This window comes from Cydia splendana, chromosome 15, assembly GCF_910591565.1.
Source record: "Cydia splendana chromosome 15, ilCydSple1.2, whole genome shotgun sequence".
In the NCBI taxonomy this organism is placed as follows: domain Eukaryota; kingdom Metazoa; phylum Arthropoda; class Insecta; order Lepidoptera; family Tortricidae; genus Cydia; species Cydia splendana.
In genome coordinates this window covers 5,520,720-5,539,338 of record NC_085974.1, presented here as the reverse complement: position 1 = coordinate 5,539,338, position 18,619 = coordinate 5,520,720, and the positions used below count along the sequence as shown (strand labels likewise).

At 39.1% G+C, this 18,619-nt stretch overlaps 1 protein-coding gene across 2 annotated transcripts in view; it reads right to left on the bottom strand.

The window, feature by feature from the left end:
* Positions 1-951: 951 nt before the first annotated feature.
* The window catches only part of LOC134797540 (beta-1,4-N-acetylgalactosaminyltransferase bre-4-like), a 383,682-nt gene continuing 366,014 nt past the window's right edge, over positions 952-18,619 (bottom strand). The window contains exons 1-9 of one of the 2 annotated variants that reach the window (XM_063769819.1): positions 9,306-9,426; positions 6,348-6,555; positions 5,529-5,869; positions 4,882-5,017; positions 3,914-4,011; positions 3,284-3,473; positions 2,571-2,693; positions 1,926-2,021; positions 952-1,611 (exon numbers count right to left, since the gene is read on the bottom strand). In XM_063769819.1, coding sequence (XP_063625889.1) covers positions 1,479-1,611; positions 1,926-2,021; positions 2,571-2,693; positions 3,284-3,473; positions 3,914-4,011; positions 4,882-5,017; positions 5,529-5,869; positions 6,348-6,555; positions 9,306-9,375 — 1,395 coding nt within the window. In that variant the 5' untranslated portion in view covers positions 9,376-9,426 and the 3' untranslated portion in view covers positions 952-1,478. Of the gene's footprint in view, positions 1,612-1,925; positions 2,022-2,570; positions 2,694-3,283; positions 3,474-3,913; positions 4,012-4,881; positions 5,018-5,528; positions 5,870-6,347; positions 6,556-9,305; positions 9,427-10,908; positions 11,013-18,619 lie in introns of those variants that run through there. The other variant, XM_063769820.1, reaches the window with a different exon arrangement.

Here is an 18,619-nt window from a genome sequence, read left to right as displayed (position 1 = left end):
CGTGATATAAATTGTATTCATCCATACTTGTCCTATCATGTAACAAACACTTCTTGAAGATATTATCACACTTTTCTCTAAAATTACTCAATAATCATCACTTAAAATGTTGTTGTATACTTAAAGAAACTCACAAAGAATTTAAATCAACCAAATAACCACAGAAAAATACAATTTCTAATAAGATTTTCATCAATAATCGCAGTAACGAACGAACGGATAAACTCAAACATATCTGACATTACGTGACTAGATTTTATATGGATTTGACGTTGGTTTGTTTATTTGTTTACATGATTTGATAAGACACGTAAGGTTGAATACACTTTACGTCTATCATATTATTCGAACGATAGAGAATATCGATTTGCGTGTCTCGAGGTAGGCCCTCTGGTTACAAACAATTGCCTTACGAAATTGATAAAATTATAACGAAACAGGCCGCGTAACCTAGATGCCAATCGCTTACACTCCGTAGCGATCGAAACGCAACTGTCACTGTCACACTAATATGGAAGAGTGATAGAGAGATATAAAGCTATTCGTTGTCGAAGCGATAGCGATTGTAACATTGGCTAGGCCGGCTCAAGCGATAACTAACCTAATGTATCTATTCTGCAGTTTACCCATATATTATATCGGGCATTATCTATAAAAAGGGACCTTATTGTCGATGGCGCTTACACCGCAGAGCGTCGCGTGGCATTGTATTTACATCGGAGCATCGTTAACCTTTTGGACGCCCATTACCGATATATCCGCACCGCAGGTTCAACGTTAAAGACCGATTAATCGGTCACAGACCAAAAGAGCAACATAGACCTATATGCATAAAGTTCAATTTCAGTTTTGACACTTCGGTGACGTGGCGTCCGCGTGACAGCTTTTGTGTTTGACACGGCGTCGAAAAGGTTACCATCGACAATAAGGTCCCTTTTCATAGATAACGTCACATATCAGGTGATATTGTGTCTTTCATTTGGCCAGTGTCGATATACACATAACAGCAAATAAAACTGGTACAGTTTTAATAGAAATTGTTCTCTGTGCCATTGTTTTGTTTTTATCTTAAAATCTCCGACATGAACACATAACCGTTTCTACGCCTTTCACTAACATCATTTCACCACAGCAACAGCAGAAAAATAAAGCTAAAAATGTGTTTACACAGATTCCCATAGATTCAGTGACAATAAAGTGTTCAAAATGGAATATTACAAAATGTCGATGATTTAAAAACGAAATAAAAACGGATTTCTATAATACACTTTACACTTAACAATATACATCAAACGCAATCATAAAATTATTCCTGGCACAACACATAATTTGTGACTTTCATTGAACACTATTCTGTAACTGCAGAGCAAATGACATCAAATTGCAAATGCAGTAATATTCACGTGGTAACTGTAATATCACAAGCGAGTCACTTGTTACCTTTCGTCGCCAAACAGGAGTTTGGCGAAATATGTCCATCAGCTATGTTCGTCTATGTTGGCCACTATGTGGGTGTAAAGGTGGTGGTGTATTACTTCTACTAGCACGTACTCTAGGGTCGATAGACCGTCTTTCTTGAAGGTTTTGCTCGTTTGTGAGAGAAGCTGGTACCTGTAAAAATGTATAAAGGGTCATACACAATAATTTAAGGTTAACATCGATTTTTATGCTCTCAAAATTTAAGACCATAGGGAAACAGATACCCACAATTTCGGTACAGCCCAAAATTATGTCGAAACTTGTTTTGGCCGATATATTATTTTCTGAGATTTTAGCCTCCAGTACCCCAAAAACCGCAACAGCCTCACGCGCACGAGACAGACAATTCATGTTTTTCGTATTAAATTAGGTATTCAATATTTTGTTTAACTAAAAACCTGATTATTTGTTGATCTAATTTAGCATGAAGTTGTTGAATTACATACCTTTTTGGATTTGGATTGGATTTCTTGTGGTTCAGCATAGCGTACCGAGCTATGGACATTTTGTATCTTGCGACATGGTAGTTCATCTTCTTCAATCTGAAATCAAAAACATATATATATATGTCAGAGAGTGGCAGTAACATCACAATCTGCATATATGTACGAACTTGTTTATTTTAGGCAACCTTACAAACGAACATACATACATACAATAAAAATAAACGATTCTACATAAAAATCATGTCAGCGACACAGTTTTCTGTTGCGGTGTACGATTCGACAGATTCCCACGGAACCGCCGAAATTTAACACCTTTCAGCCAGAAGTCCGCGCTCACGATGGTTTCCAGCAGCGGCCGGGGCAAGCGCACCACAAACGCGCTGAAGTGCAGCAAAGTGTCCCATTGCTGGGCAAAAGCCTCTACCCTGGTTCTCCATAACTCCCGATTTTGTGTTTCTTGCTGCTAGTTATCAGTTTATGTACCAGTGAATGGTACATAAGACCTAGTTTCCCCTCTGGGTTGGGAAGATCAGATGGCAGTCGCTTTTGTAAAAACTAGTGCTTACGTCAAATCATGGGATTAGTTGTCAAGCGGACCCCAGGCTGAGAGATGTACCAGTGAATGGTACATAAGCAGATATTTACCTATAGGCCATGTCATCGTCCTCGCCGCCCCAGCCCCAGTAGCGGTTGGAGAAGCCGTTGACTTTCTGGAACTGCTCGAGCGTGAGGGCCGATACTCCGCCGAAAATGTCTTCGTATGGCAGTCTGGAATGAAGTCATTAATACAGTTTTAATGTGACTGTCAACAATGCCTATCTAGATACAGGTTGTCGGGTTCAGTACGGAGTAAATAAAAGCCAATGGTAGGTAACTTTAAGAGCTACCGATTTACCGAGTGAAAAAGTGTTGGTACCCTAGCAATTAGGGCGTGCGACTTTCAATCCGAATATCGCGGGTTCAAACCCTGGCGCGTAACAATGAGGAAACCGGACTAAACCCAATAAGGCCTAGTTTCCCCACTGGCTTGGGAGGTCAGATGGCAGTTGCTTTCATAAAAACTAAGGTCTGTGCCAATTCGTGAGATTAACTGCCAAGCGGACCCCAGGCTCCCATGAACCGTGGAAAAGAGCCGGGACAGCGCCAAAAGACGATGAAGAGCTACCGATTTGACCCCCATGTACCATGTAGCTAAGTTCAGTGATATGTTTTCGGAGAAATCATCGAGATTTGACTCCATACATTGATTACTGCGTTGACAATAGTACAGATTGAGCTGAGCTTTGGCATCCAAAAATGGTTTAGTTTGCGACAAATAAATGATTATGATTATGAATTATGTATGAAAGCAAACTTACTTGAAATTTAATTTATCGATAGACGCCGACATATGCCTCGGCTGCCTCGGGCAGGAGTACATGTTCCGCTGGTCGAGCGGCAGGAGATCTATGTCATGGAATATGAAGCACTGCCAGCCACCGGCCTTCTGCTTCTGGCTTTCCACGAAGCCTACGTTCATGAGCTTGGCTCTGTTGAACTCGTGTGTACCTGGAGAAGGCAGAAATAGGTAAATTACTATTTCCTCGGCGATTTACCTTCCTTCGGAATCTTAGGTTTATTTATAATCATCTGATATCATCTGAGAGTAGATACCAGTTTTAAATTTTTATTACATAACATATAACATGTCAAGACCGCTAAGTTTAAGTGGGACTGAGCGGAACATGCCTGCCGCATGCATCCTGAAAGGTGGGTGAAAATAGTTACCGAGTGGGACCCACGGAGCACCATCAATGGTGCAGGCCGGAGTTCAGGCAGAGAAATAGCGGGACGACTTGGACGCATTTTATCCGGATTTGCGGGAACGTACAAACGGCAGGGTTGAGTGGAGGAAAGGAGGGGAGGCCTATGTCCAGCAGTGGGACACTAAACTAGGCTAACAAAAGAACATATTAAGGAGAAATTGGGATTTGACAGTGTTCCCTTACCTTCTTGTTCGACGATAAATATTCCATATTCTATTTGTTGCTTCATTAGAAACGGGTGCATATGATTCAGGAAAATAGCCAAATGCTGCTGGCGATCTCTGTAAAACAAAATTTTAGAGTTACGCAAAATCATTGACAACCTCCGACAAAATCAGAACAGCGTTATCAAAATTTAGATTCCTAAAGGCCGGATTTCTCCAGTGCAGAAAGAGACAGGGATAGAGAGAGAGAGAGAGAGAGAGAGAATATGCTTATGCTGCACATTGATATATCACAATTATTCTAATGGAAGAGTGCACTTAAATCGGTTAGTTGGTTAGAGTTAGTTCAAGACAAGTCTGCAACGATTTTGATAGAACACGCAGTGCATGTGTTATTTATAAGCAGAGGGCGGAATTGCTCATGCCAAAAATCAAACGTCAATAGATTTGGAACTTTGAATTTTATCGACTTTTTCAGCTATCGATAAGTTCAGTCACCTTTTACATTTCTGACTTTAACATTAACCTCTTTGATTAGCTAGTTGACTAGCTAGTTTTAATAATGTAGTACTATATAAGTTAAGTAGTTTTTAAAATTATCGTTTTATATTGTCTTTTATTTAAATGTTATTCCGTAATGTTCATATGAAGTTTATTATTGTTTGCATAAGGATTTGAGGTTTAGTTTTGTTAACAAATAAATAAATAAAGATACGCTATAGGTAAATATAATTTCAGTTTATTCGATAGTCGATAAAATTCAACGTTCCAACTCTATTGACGTTTGATTTTTGCCATGAGCAATTCCGCCCTCTGTTTATAAGTCATAATTTCATAGAAATTTGACGTATAAAATAACACTTGCACTGCGTGTGCTATCAAATTCGTTGCAGACTTATCTTGGTCTAACGGCTGCTTCAGACGATCAATGTCACATTGATCGTGTAGGTTTGGTGTAGGTATCTAGTTATAGCAGTATGTACACACCTATATGGCACTATAATGGCAACTTTGTGCCGGGCGGTGCAGTTGGGCGGGGAGTACCGCCCGCCCCAGTGCACCTCAGGATATTTTTTCTCCACCACGTCTAGCTCCATGTCCGTTTTGTTCACTGGTATTGGACCTGAAATGATTGAAATATGCAATTTAATTAAATACCTACTTTTCAAATTTTCGCGCCACTGGCAAAGCTGTAATGCCCGGAAAGAAAATCATCCATCAATTCCATTGTCTATAGCATTTTCAATTTTCATTTACCAAGGGGTAACCCTACATGACAAAAGACACGATTATCAATGCAATTAGGAACTTAGGTTCAACTTGCTCTAAAAGGAAGGATACTTCACTGGCTCAGTCACCCAAAAACGATCTTGGCCTCTGACACAAGAGAGCGCCACTCTGCCCTAATCTGCGCCACTTCACGCCAAAAAAAAGAAGGAAGGATATTGAATTTAAATACCAGGACCTTACCATCGTTAAAGTTACAATCTACTTTTAAGTTCGAAGTAGGTAGACGTTATTTATCGTAACGTAGTGCTTCTAAAGTTGGGGGTACTCCGTCCTTTCAACGTATTGTCTGTCCCATTTAATAAGCATTAACTGAAATAAGACTAAAGCAAAAGGCAAATGCTTACCTAAATCCGGCGGCATGCTATCGCATAACGGTAGCTCCGTCTCGTTTCTTCTAAACTCTCCTTCAGTAGTCGCAGAATTCTTAATACTGTCCATAATCTTGGATATCAGCAGCGTAGTGCTGTCTTCTAGATCTGTTCGGGTCATGTTTGACTGTGTTGCGTTGTCGGGTTTTCTTTTAGTCGTATTTTCAGGTTTCTTTACGGTTGCGTTCTCTGGTTTTCGTCCGGTTACGTCGAGTTTGCGTCCAGTTGACTGATTTGTGCTGTTTTGGGTCGAGTTTTTAGTGTTCTGAGTCGTTTCGGCTTGAAGAGCTTTAGGCCAAGGCGAGTGGTCGACGGATCTGGAAAGAAATGTACTTCTTAAGTGTTTAGATCACAAAATTATGATAAAACAGGTAAGTATTTATTTTCCAGACGACCTCAAATCGTGTTTTTTGAACATAAGAAATATGTATTGTAATAAAATATAAATTAGTTAGTCATAGTTTTAGGTAGGTACTTACTACAAACACGCCGAGTGGTTCAGGAACCAATGATGGCAAGGCAAGAGAGATTATATACCTATATAATATATATTTGTCATTGGCAAGCGCTAGAACCAGTCATCATCATTATTGGCCTTTACATCTTCTTCAGATGTTTATTACAGCTGCTGTGTGTTCCGCACCTTTTCTTGTGACTGAACAAACCGATGTGGGCTCTGCACTGCTTCCCACAACGGTCACAAGTAAATTTGGCGTTAGCTGGAGGTGCCGGTTGTTGTCTCTTTAGACGACGCCAGCACTTACCACCACCACGAACTTAGAACCAGAACTATACCTGATAGTAGGTTGCGTAGCGTTGTACAGCGGCGTATACAGATAGGTCCTGAGTGGAGACGCCTCCAGTATGGAACCGAAAAGGTACTCCACGGCGGCGAGCGCTAGAACCAACAGGAGCAACAGACGGAGCGCTCGCGCCGCCCGGCCGCCCCTCGCGGCCCCGTTCGCTGCGTCCATCAACGCATGCGCACAAGGCACGCACGCACCTGGAATAGAAAAAGTAGGATTATGTCGCAGTCGTATGGTTTGTTCGGGTTCAATACATTTTTGTCTGCCCCACAGGTGTATTTTTTGTTTGATGATTTTATAGCATTTAATTTTCAAAACAGGTAGGTATATAAAGTTTTCTTAGATGCTAAATATTTTGCTTTATTGAATGAGATATCTCATATTCTTTGCTGGACTAGAAGACGCATTCAAACTTATAAAATAATCGAAATGACGCTAAAACAGTTAATTTTAGATGCTTTAGGCTTCGTAATACATTATTGTATAACTTCGAAAAAGTTACTTTAATTAGAAAAGTAGTCAAACACGCCAAAATTCACTCAACCGTAGAACAGTTCGGAACACTGCAGTCCCATTTTGGAACGTGAAACTTGCAAGAAGTACGTCGCTGTCGTTCCCGTGCAAACGTAGTCAAGTTTACAATGAAGCAAAACTCACACAGTAAGCGTTCATTGCTTTCGGGGGTTACGTCTGACGTTGCAAATGCTTAGCTAGCGTGAGGGAATCTGCGAAAGCGGTCTAACCTCCCTATTGATAAAAATATACAAGACTTCTATCTTACAAAAACATACAGCCCATTCTAGACGGGGACAATTTTTCGATCAAATCACGCACGCAAACGCCAATTTGGCTCGCCGAATTCGACCGCGGATTATGACCGATATTACCGACAAATTGGGATTTCGTATTTATTCCCCCAGAATCCAATTCTAACAAAAAAGTCGACAACAAATTAAAATCGGCTAAGGAGATGAGTGTAGTAAAATCGCGTATCTGATTGTGCCAGACAGTCTGCCAACAGGGAGAGATGCCGGGAGATCGTGTGAAGAGCTGTGTCCGCCTCTACTACCGATGCGGACGCCTCAACGTGACGACGACCGCTCTGTGAACGACAGTGAAGAGAAGAAGTAGAAAAATCGAATCATTAAATGAAACTGGTTCTCTCATGAATTCGATTCGCTCGCGCCCAAGAGTGCCCGTGCCCAAGCAAGCAATGATAATAGGTACACGGCCCAAATATAACCCCACATTTCACTGTCGTGTTTTAGGAACATGAACATTATCCCATACGACACAGGGTCACTTTTTCAACAACAACGTTTGTGACACGGTCTTCAGAAAGTAAACAGGACACCTGGTTAGACGCTCGGATGAATAGGAAATTACTTCCCATAAACTTTTGTAATTATTCTGTTTAACTACAGTAAACAGTACTTTAATATGATAAGATACATTGTGTACGATAAATTGGAGGGCGCGAGTGTTAAGGTTATATTACGTTTTTGACTGCATTGTCGCTGTTGCCAGCTACTGCCTGCATTTAGGTTTAATATCTGGGAGACCGAACTTTGCTTATAACGTATAAAAACTCAAAAATGCGCGTTTTCCCAGAGCTAAGATCTAGCTAGATCGATTTTTCGCCCCCGAAAACTCCCATATAGCAAATTTTATCGTTAGAGCCGTTTCCGAGATCCTCGAAATATATATACAGGTATATAAATAAATAAATATAGCTACAAGAATTGCTCGTCTAAAGGTATACGATAATTATATTATAACTAAAGTGTCATTCAATAGAACTTGCTAACTATGTAAACAAACCGCCATACTGGAATTGTCTCTAAATGTCAATTTACTAGTGACTTTTGTTTACATAGTTAGCAAGTTCTATTGAATGATACTTTACATTGAATAGGTACAGACTACGCGTCAAAAGTCTACCATTATACCTCTATAATTATAACGGCCCGATTCAAGTGTAAGTGTCAAAAGACAGTGACGGTTTTGTTTGTAAAATCGTCACATTTGACACTGATATATCTAATCCATATCGTTCCTAGATCTATTAATTGACGTACTTATCTTAACCTTTTCGACGCCATATCAAACACAAAATCTGCCATTCTGACGCCACGTCACCGAAGTGTCAAAACTGGAATTGAAGTCTGTGACCGATTAATCCGTCTTTGGCGTTGGACCTGCGGTGCGGATATATCGGTCATTGGCGTCCAAAAGGTTAAAGTTCAAATCGGACAGTAAGAGACATGCCTACCTATGTAGAATAATAAGACTGTAGCAAATAATTTTGAACGACAACTATAGAGATTAACTTTTGGAAAAGTATTAGAGGGTTGCCGATACTTTTGCCCCGTTTGCATCCGCTACTATTTAAGGCTAACTGTACCTAATTTTACATAATCCTAAAGTGTATGAAAACGACTAAATGAATTAAGCCGTACGAAAAAAAACATATTCATACTCATTTAAATTTCATATACATATTCCATTCCACGTATTCTTTCTCATTTGATCACATTTCCGCGCGGCGCTTTACCTAAATGACGAACATTTGGTAGATAAATACGTAGCATGTAAGAAAAAAACGGAATCATTTGTTGATATGAGATGAGAGGAAGAAAATATGTATATTGTGTTTTTCTCTGTTTCCTTGTGTCTAAAACTCAAGTAGGTTTGTAATAAACAAATTTACTTAACACGTTCGCGTCTTTTCTGTAGGCATTGCAAAGTTAAGAAAATCAAAAGTTATTTTTTGCACTACACCCTTACAGGCGGCATACATTTTTTATCTACTTGAGACTCAAATAACAAAAACTTGATATTTTAATATACCCGGATATTTAACTTTTATTGTTTTGTGCATAGAAGAGACTTTATTCTGAAACGTGTTTGACCCAAATAGGTAGGTATATAATCATACTCTACTTACATCGCACACATCTTCTGTGACCCCCACTATATGTAATATTACCGAGGAAGCTTCTGCGAGTAATAACCATGAGTTTGTTTAACTAACTACATCGCTTACCGCTTATCGCTCGCTACTGAATTGAAATTCATTACTGGTAACTAGTAACTCTTTTATCGCTAATTATAATACAATTTAAAAGTAGGTAATAAAGTCGTGCATGCATGGATTATGCCGTATTTAATGAGTAATTTAGTATGATGAGGTTGAGCGCTGGGCAATTTGGTTTTATGTTAAGAAAAATATCGTAATGAAACCTACTTAGATATGCAACAAAGGTGTGTAGAAAAATCGGACTTGCCCACCGAGGGTTCCGTATTTTTTTGTATTTGTTGTTATATTGGCAATAGAAATACATCATCAGTGAAAATGTCAACTGTCTAGCTTCACGGTTCATGAGATACAGCCTGGTGACAGACACACGGATAGAGGAGTCTTAGTAATAGGGTCCTGTTTTTACCCTTTGGGTACGGAGCCCTAAAATCCCCAATCCGGATTAGCGTAGGAACTACCCAAACCCAAACCTTCTTGTATTTACGTTCAGAAGAGTGCTGTGCTTAGTACTTACTTAGTAGGATGTAGGAATACTAGGAATATGCTGGTAGTAATGTTCAATTGTTGATGATGATTAATTTTATTTGAAAACTCCAAATGACGTAAAGGCATTGTGTGAGTACAGTCATTAGCATAACTAAGCTGGCCAGGTAATGAAAAATCTGAACCACAGACCTGAAGACAACTTTGATGTTAAAGTATAGTATAAGCTACTCCGCTCCCTCTTCTGGCCCACTTAGCTACTACTGCATTTGACTGCACATGTACATACCTACATACCTACTCAAGCTCAACAAAAAGTGGTAATACAACTTTATATATAACTTCAGATAACTAGCCTTAAGCCCAAAGGGATTTTCCATCATCATCTCTGGAAGCATCTGACTTTTGACGGGGTTCTATACAAACTTTCATCTCTTGAGGTCCTTAAGAGATTTTGAAAACTTTCATAAGTTCACCTAATACGAGTACGTTCCAAACTTGTAACTCTCTTGTGAAATACGCTATGCTTCTGTAAAGCCGTTGTGGCCATGTAGCATTGGTACCTACTAAATATTTCTATACTTAGGTATATGTCTCCCACGTAACCAATTGGTAAGAAGTTGTTGAGGTTACAGTTGTTAAGGTTTTCGATTACTGCAGCAGGAAACGGGCAGTCGCTTACACAACTCCACATAATCCTACTGCAACATAAGTGTCTGTCACTATTATTGTGACCCCTTTATTATAATAGTAGGTATGTAATAAATCACGATTTTTTTGCGCATAAGAACAATACTGTTTTTATTGAAGATGCGCAATTTTTAGCGTATCTCCCGACAGTAGGTTTTATTATAGGTAAACGTGTCCTGATTGTATTGATTGTACAAAAAACTCGATCTCCTCTTGATTAAACTGTTTGCTGTGCCCTACAGGGTGTCATGTTGTACACAATTCTATGTAATAGGTTAAGATACCATGTGATATGCAATAAAGATTATGAGTATGAGTATGAGTATGATCTGCTTACCTTCAAGGGAGTAATTAGTAAAGATGGAGCGCGATGGAAGTGTCCCATCCTTTTCAATTAAAAGTTAGGCTTCCGATATGCGTTCTTCTCTCCATGGCGGTTAACTGTAACAAGGGAAAAGCTTATAAAGAAAACCAATCTTATGATATTATACCGGGTGTTTCCTGTAACAGGAGCAATAAATTAAACAGTAGGCTGTACAGTCACCTTCATTAATATGTTTCTTTCTTCTTCGAAGGCCGCAAAAATATCTGACACGATCTTATTTATAGAGTCATAAGACCGTGTCACATAATATTGCGGCCTTCGAAGAGTAACATATTATTGCAGGTGACTGGTACTCCTCAAACTGGCCAACATTTGTTCAGCAACTTTTAAAAATAACTTATGTTTTGATTTTTATTACAAAGTTTATTCTAAGACGCAATGTATTGCTAATTTTGTTATGTTTAAACCGTGACAAGCAACGTCAAACACACTGATTTCAGCGTACATTGAAGGCAATATTTATTTTGTATGAAAAAGAGGAAGTCGAAAGGATTCATAATTTTTAAAAGTTGTTTAACAAAAGTTCGTGTTACAGGAAACACCCGGTATACATGATCTACCATATATATGTAGGTATTGTAATGCTTTTAGAAAGTTTGTTGGTAGGCCAAATGTGGATAATTATAAGTACTCCTCACTCATTCACTCTTTTGAATGCCTAAAGTAAATTCAAGTCTATAAACTTTAAACTACCTGCCTATTTTCTATAAAATTATTATAGCGCTGTATTTAGCTGTTTATTTCAACCATTTCACGTAAAATTTTACCCATATCCTGTACATAGATTTGAAAAAATATGGAAATGACCTAATATAAAATAACAAAAGAAAGTTTTTTCGCAAAAATAAAAACCATTTTATCAAAATTAAGCCCCGCAATTATACGAAGTGCGGCCAAAGTCTTCGGACGAGCGTGTCAAAAGATTCCAAAGAAGCAACCTCCCCCCTACCTTTCCGTTTTGACGCCACCTGCACGGGATTGCGGCAAAATCCAAACGACTTTATAAACACTCAACTTTTTACCGTGTCACCTTAATATTTATTATCCTTGTTTACGTTATAACGCGAAAGCACTTAACCTTATTTTACAACTGTCGCGTGATTTATATCGTGTCTGAGATGTCTTTTTTTTATTATATTTTTTGTTCATAATTTCACTGGATGAGCTGTTTAACTAGTAAGTATTAATGATCAAACTTTACCTGCCCTTCACAAAAATAATTATTTATTTTATGGTGTTATTAGCTGCTGTGCCCGCGACCTCTCTGTTGGGAAGCAAAACCTATCTAAACTAGACTATGGGTTCAAATTTCACTGGAACATTTTGGATTTTTTTCTTGTATGTCTGGACTTAGGAGGCCAGAGCCTCAAACTATCTCCATACCAAACTTAAGCTAAATCGGTTTAGGGGTTTAGGGGGTCATCCATTAATTACATCACACGTTTAGGGGGAGAAAGGGGGTCAAGAAAATGTGACATGTTGTGACAAGGGGGAGGGGGGAGTCACAAACTTGTGACGTCACTTTAACTTCATCAGAAACCGAAAATTTATTAAAATTATTTTATTCGCTCTACAGTTAAATAACAAGTTTTTGGAACGATCATCGTTTTTATTAGTTTAATTTTCTTTCATAATCAGTTTTAGGTTATAAAATTATTAAAATTTAAACAATATTTTGGTTAAAAATAAATAATACTTAATTCGATTTGCCGATTTCGTAGAAAAAATGTGACATCACACCAGGGGGAGGGGTTTGCCAAATGTGATTAAGTGTGACAAGGAGGGGGGAGGGGTTAAAAAACCTTGAAATTCGTGTGACGTAATTAATGGATGACCCCTAAGCGTGAAAAATAAAAAAGTTACTATCGCATTTAAGTAGGGATAATATTAGTAGGGACTATACCTGAGGGAGAGACTCATATTATTATAGTGACGGCCAGAGTTTTACAACAATAATTTTATTGTGGTGGTGTGGAAGGCAAAAATACAGTATTTTTTTAAATATAGGTATTCTTTATTTCCCTACGTATGTTTGTTTGTGAATTGCAAAAGTGGAAAGTCAGGGCACTGAAACGATGAGACATTATTGCATAAGTATATAATATCTGGGAGACCGAGCTTTGCTCGAAAAACATATAAAAACTCAAAAATGCGTGTTTTCTCAGAGATGAGACCTAGCTAGATCGATTTCTCGGCCCCGAAAACCCCCATCTAGCAAATTTCATCGAAATCGTTAGAGCCGTTTCCGAGATCCCCGAAGTATATATATAAATACGGCCTCCTAGCCTAGTCGGTAGTGACCCTGCCTACGAAGCAGGAGGTCCCGGGTTCGAATCCTGGTAAGGGCATTTATTTGTGTGTTTATCACAAATATTTGTTCCTAAGTTATGGATCTTTTCTATGTATATAAGTATTTATATATAAATATATATTATATATATCATCGTCTAGTACCCACAACACAAGCCTTACCGTGGGACTGTACAAGTGTGTAAAATTGTCCTATAATATTTATTTATTATTTAAACAAATAAGAATTGCTCGTTTAAAGGTATTATTAGATAGATAGATAGCTAATATAATAGCTTAAACAACTTGATGATGGGAGAACACTGACAGGGTTTTAAAACTTCTTAGGCACTTGTTTTAGACAGCAGATTCAATTAACAGGTTGATTAAGAAGATAAGTTGAATTGCGGATAAAGGTAGCCAGTTCTGAAAGCCGGGACAAATTTAATTTGCTATTAAATTAACGCGCGGCCCGTAGCGGTGGAAATTGGAATTGTAATGCGTTTTGAAAGCGTGCATTTAATTTATTATTAAATCCAAATATAATATAGAGTTGGCTCATGGACGACAAATAATAACAGCGCTTTCTCGGAACTGAAAGTTCAATAAGATCATCTTCAGTTATAAATATTCTCCCTCCATCTTTTCACTAACTATTATTTTTTCTGAGTAAATACGCATAATATAGCGAGTCCTGTGGGCCTAGACACGATGCCAATCGTTTCCGCCGTAGCGAACAAAACGGATGTCTCTCTATCATTCTTCCATATAAGGGGCTATTCATAAATTACGTCATTTCAAATTAGGGGGGGGGGGGTCTGGACATCGGATGCTGGTAGCATGAAGTAGGAGGAAACGGGGTCATTTAAAGCATGATTTTTGGATGATGTTAGGGGGGGGGGGGGGGGTCGAGAATCGTCAAAAATCGATGACGTAATTTATGGACAGCCCCTAAGTACGACGGAGAGGCATGTCGCTTAGCATAGCTTAGCGCCCTGGCCTGTCGGTAGCAGACTGGCTTGTAAAGGGGCCCACTGATTACCAGTTCGCCGGACGACATCAGCCTGTCAGTTAAACGCAAAATTTGACAGCTCCGAACAACTGACAGGCTGATATCGTCCGACGAACTGGTAATCTGTGGGCCCCTTAAGCTTTGTGTGAAGCCGAACTGTATCGTGTGTCAATTGTCATGAGTTCCAGTCACGTCGGCGCAGCCATTCGAGCCTGATTAGAAACGGCCCGCGAGAGTTTGCTTCCGGAATTCCATGTATCTACAACATTACTGCAGTTATTCAATAAATACAATAATTATTATTATCAGAAGGAGCTTAGACACTGATGCTTATTACATGAAGCCACCGAGTGACAATAAGCAACATGAATGATTTTTTTGAAAGATCGTAATCGATTTTATTCTACTTCACGTGACATTCAAATGTTTCTAACAAATCGGCTATTGTACTTACCCCAAAAACTTCTAAATAGAGAAAAAAAGTGGCGCGTAATGCCCTATACAATAAGCGCACGGCTTGTGACTTAGAAATGCGTCAAAATATATATTTATACGGAAAAATAGTGATGTACTCAGGACGATTTACAAGGGGGTGCCCAAGCCAGACTACCCAATGGTCCTCTACCTATGCATAGTTGCTATGTATTTCTTCTAACATTCAATAATTTAAAGGGTTTAATATACAGTTCATTATTCGGATATAATATATGGTTCGTCGAGCTGAATGCTCGCATACACAGCTATAACATGGGCAGCGCTAGTTGCATTGTCACCCGATTTCAGCCGAATTTGCACTGTACACTGCAGTGGAATTTAATTCACTTGGGCCAGCTGGGTAATTAGCAATGATGGACGTGAGATTGATTAATGATTTATTCGCCTTATTGATGTCACTTCTGGATGAGATTGGCTCAGGACCCGGATAAGTGAGAAGAGAGGCCTATGCTCAGCAGTGCGTGGGCGATAAAAGGCTGATACGATGATGAAGATTGGTCTTATAGTACTTAAGCAAAATTGTGCTGATAGACGCCTAAAGGGGCCCACTGATTAACAGTCCGCCGGACGGTATCGGCCTGTCAGATAGAACAAAATGTTGACAGTTCAGAACAACTGACAGGCCGATACCGTCCGGCGGACTGTTAGTCAGTGGGCCCCATAAGAGTCACACTAACTTAACCCCCTTTATATAATGGAAGTTACGCTCTCAATATAAATCGTCATGCTTTGGGCCAACCTGGATTAATACACTGGGCTTTTATTAAAATCTTTATTAACTCGACATTTATAGACGGGTCTATCGCGAATTTATTTTATTACCTTTATTTACCGACGTTTCGACACAGGTTTCACTGGTCGTGGTCGCGATAGACCCGTCTATTAATGTGAGTTAATATGTGTTCAAAACGCGAATTTTTTAAATATTATATTTATTTATTTTTTTATATTGGAGCTTCCCATTATTTGAACATGTCCTGTTTGCTATACATTACAGCCAGAAAGCAGATGGCCGGCGCGAAACCAGACCGGAACAAAAGGATCGATGTGATATTATATAATGCTTGGAGGGCCAGAAAAATACGGAAAGGGTTGGCCGAGTAGGGTTGACGAGTGAAGGAATCCCTACCATTAATAATATAAATGCGAATGGAACTCTGTCCATCTGTCTGTCTGTTACCTCTTCATGCTACCGCCGAACCGATTTAGATGAAATTTAGTATACTTAGGGCCACTTGCACCATTGACTAACCCGGGGTTAACCGGTTAAACCTGGAATTACCATGGTTATCAGTACAATTTGTCACTGGATTAACGCTTTAACCGCTTAACCCCGGGTTAGTAGGATGGTGCAAGTGGGCCTTAGAGATAGTTTTAGGCCCGGGGAAGGATTTGTACATGGGCGTTCCAAAATTGAAACGCTTAAATTGTACATACATATTATACGGTCGAAGGTATTAATTTATAACCCATTTCGTAGGTACCTTGTCACAGTGACAATCAATATGTAAGTCGCTAGAGACCTCATTCTATTGTCACAGTGACAATCAATATGTAAGTCGCTAGAGACCTCATTCTATTGTCACTGTGACAATCAATATGTAAGTCGCTAGAGACCTCATTCTATTGTCACTGTGACAATCAATATGTAAGTCGCTAGAGACCTCATTCTATTGTCACAGTGACAATCAATATGTAAGTCGCTAGAGACCTCATTCTATTGTCACTGTGACAATCAATATGTAAGTCGCTAGAGACCTCATTCTATTGTCACAGTGACAATCAATATGTAAGTCGCTAGAGACCTCATTCTATTGTCACTGTGACAATCAATATGTAAGTAGCTAGAGACCTCATTCTATTGTCACAGTGACAATCAATATGTAAGTCGCTAGAGACCTCATTCTATTGTCACAGTGACAATCAATATGTAAGTCGCTAGAGACCTCATTCTATTGTCACTGTGACAATCAATATGTAAGTCGCTAGAGACCTCATTCTATTGTCACTGTGACAAGGTACAAAATGGGTCATAAATTAAAAGTTTCGACAGTACCTACAGTTGCGAGACATATGCACGTGATAACAAGCTCCCCAAACCCAAAAGAGAAAGAGACAAGTTTATGTTCTTAACAACGAGTGTAACAGAAATGAAAACATTGCGAAAATTAATCAACAAAACAGATTCATTCCTAGGTAATGAAATAATCATGTAAATATTCCATATGACCAGTCAATCTTTTTCACGATTTCTTTCCTATAGGTACATATTAACACATTCAACACCAAGAACCCGACTGTCGGGTACACTGTTCGTAGCGACTACGCGCTACATACGACGAAACCGTGGCTACGCGCTACGAGCGTAACCCGTAGCACTTAGTGGTATTGAATGTGTTAAAGTTGTTCAATAAATATGCCCTTTTTTTAACCTCCCTAAGCGCTACTTGCACCATCCCATTAAGCCGGAGTTATCCGGTTAATCCGTTAACCCAGAGTCAAATTGTACCGGTAACCATGGTAACTCCAGGTTTAACCGGTTAATCAGGGTTAGTCGGATGATGCAAGTGGCGCTAAGAGTTTATAAAAATTATATACGTGGGACAGGACAACCCTACCACCGGGCCAGGGTCCTAATGTTTCCGGGCGTGCCCACATTTATCAGTATTAAATAAATAGATGTGTATTTTTTCCCCCATTTCCTTATATGAATGGATTTTCGAACCTGTTCAAACATGTGAGAAGATTAGTCGAGAAAAACGGATTGAGCTGTTTGCGCTTTGATTTATGAAGGCAGTTTTCAATTGAGTTTCGGTAAACTTTTCGATTTAGGATTAACATTTGTGTTGTTAAGTGAAACTTTAGGCGGCGATTCGATAATAGATAAATAAGTTTATGAGACTTAAGAGATTATTTTTGAGAAAACGTACACGGTGGCAAAAAAATAACTGCATTCCCTTTGCCAAGGAGATATTGGAATTATACTGACCAACTTTTACTATGAGAGCAACCCCGAAACCGCAAAAAAAAATGTACCCTTCCATAGAAGATGGACTAGACAAAATGTATGAAACTGCCAATTTTTTTTTTCGCGATTGCGTGGTTGGTCCCATAGTGTAAGTGGCTCAGTATAATCCCAAAACCTCCCTGGCAACGGGAATTGCAGTTAGTTTTAGCCATCCTGTATATATAAATACATAGAAAACACCCATGGACTCAGTAACAAATATCTGTCCTCATCACACAATAGTACATTGTGCAACATGGGGCGTAAGAGTTGAATATTGCGAACGAGAGTAAGGGGCTGTCCATAAATTACGTCATCGATTTTTGACGATTTTTGACCCCTCCCCCCTAAAATCATCCCAAAATCATGCTTCGGATGACCCCGTTTCCTCCTTCGTCATGCTACCATCATCCGATGTCCAGTCCCTAATTTGAAATGACGTAATTTATGAATAGCCCCTAAGTTAAATCGCAACGGCTTGCCGGAGCGATTTATAGACTCGAGTTTGCAATATTATTACGCCCCGAGTTACACACAATGTTTTTCATCACAGTTGTGATACAAAAATTAAGTATAAAGACAAAAAACTGTTAATTATGGCACTAGAAACTTCATAACTCCCTAGGGAGAACGCTTTTTCTATAACTCCCGCTAAACCTGCGTGCAATTCCACATTTACTGAGCGAGTGTGATGAAAATAAATTCCCTTACCAGGATTCGAACCCAGGACGATCGTCTTTATAGGCAGGGCCACTAGGTACCGACAAGTCCACCGGTCGTGATTAATATGTATTATAATAAATCGGAATTCGAACTAAAGAGCTCCGATATGAAAGCCTTGCACTTAACACATTCCACAT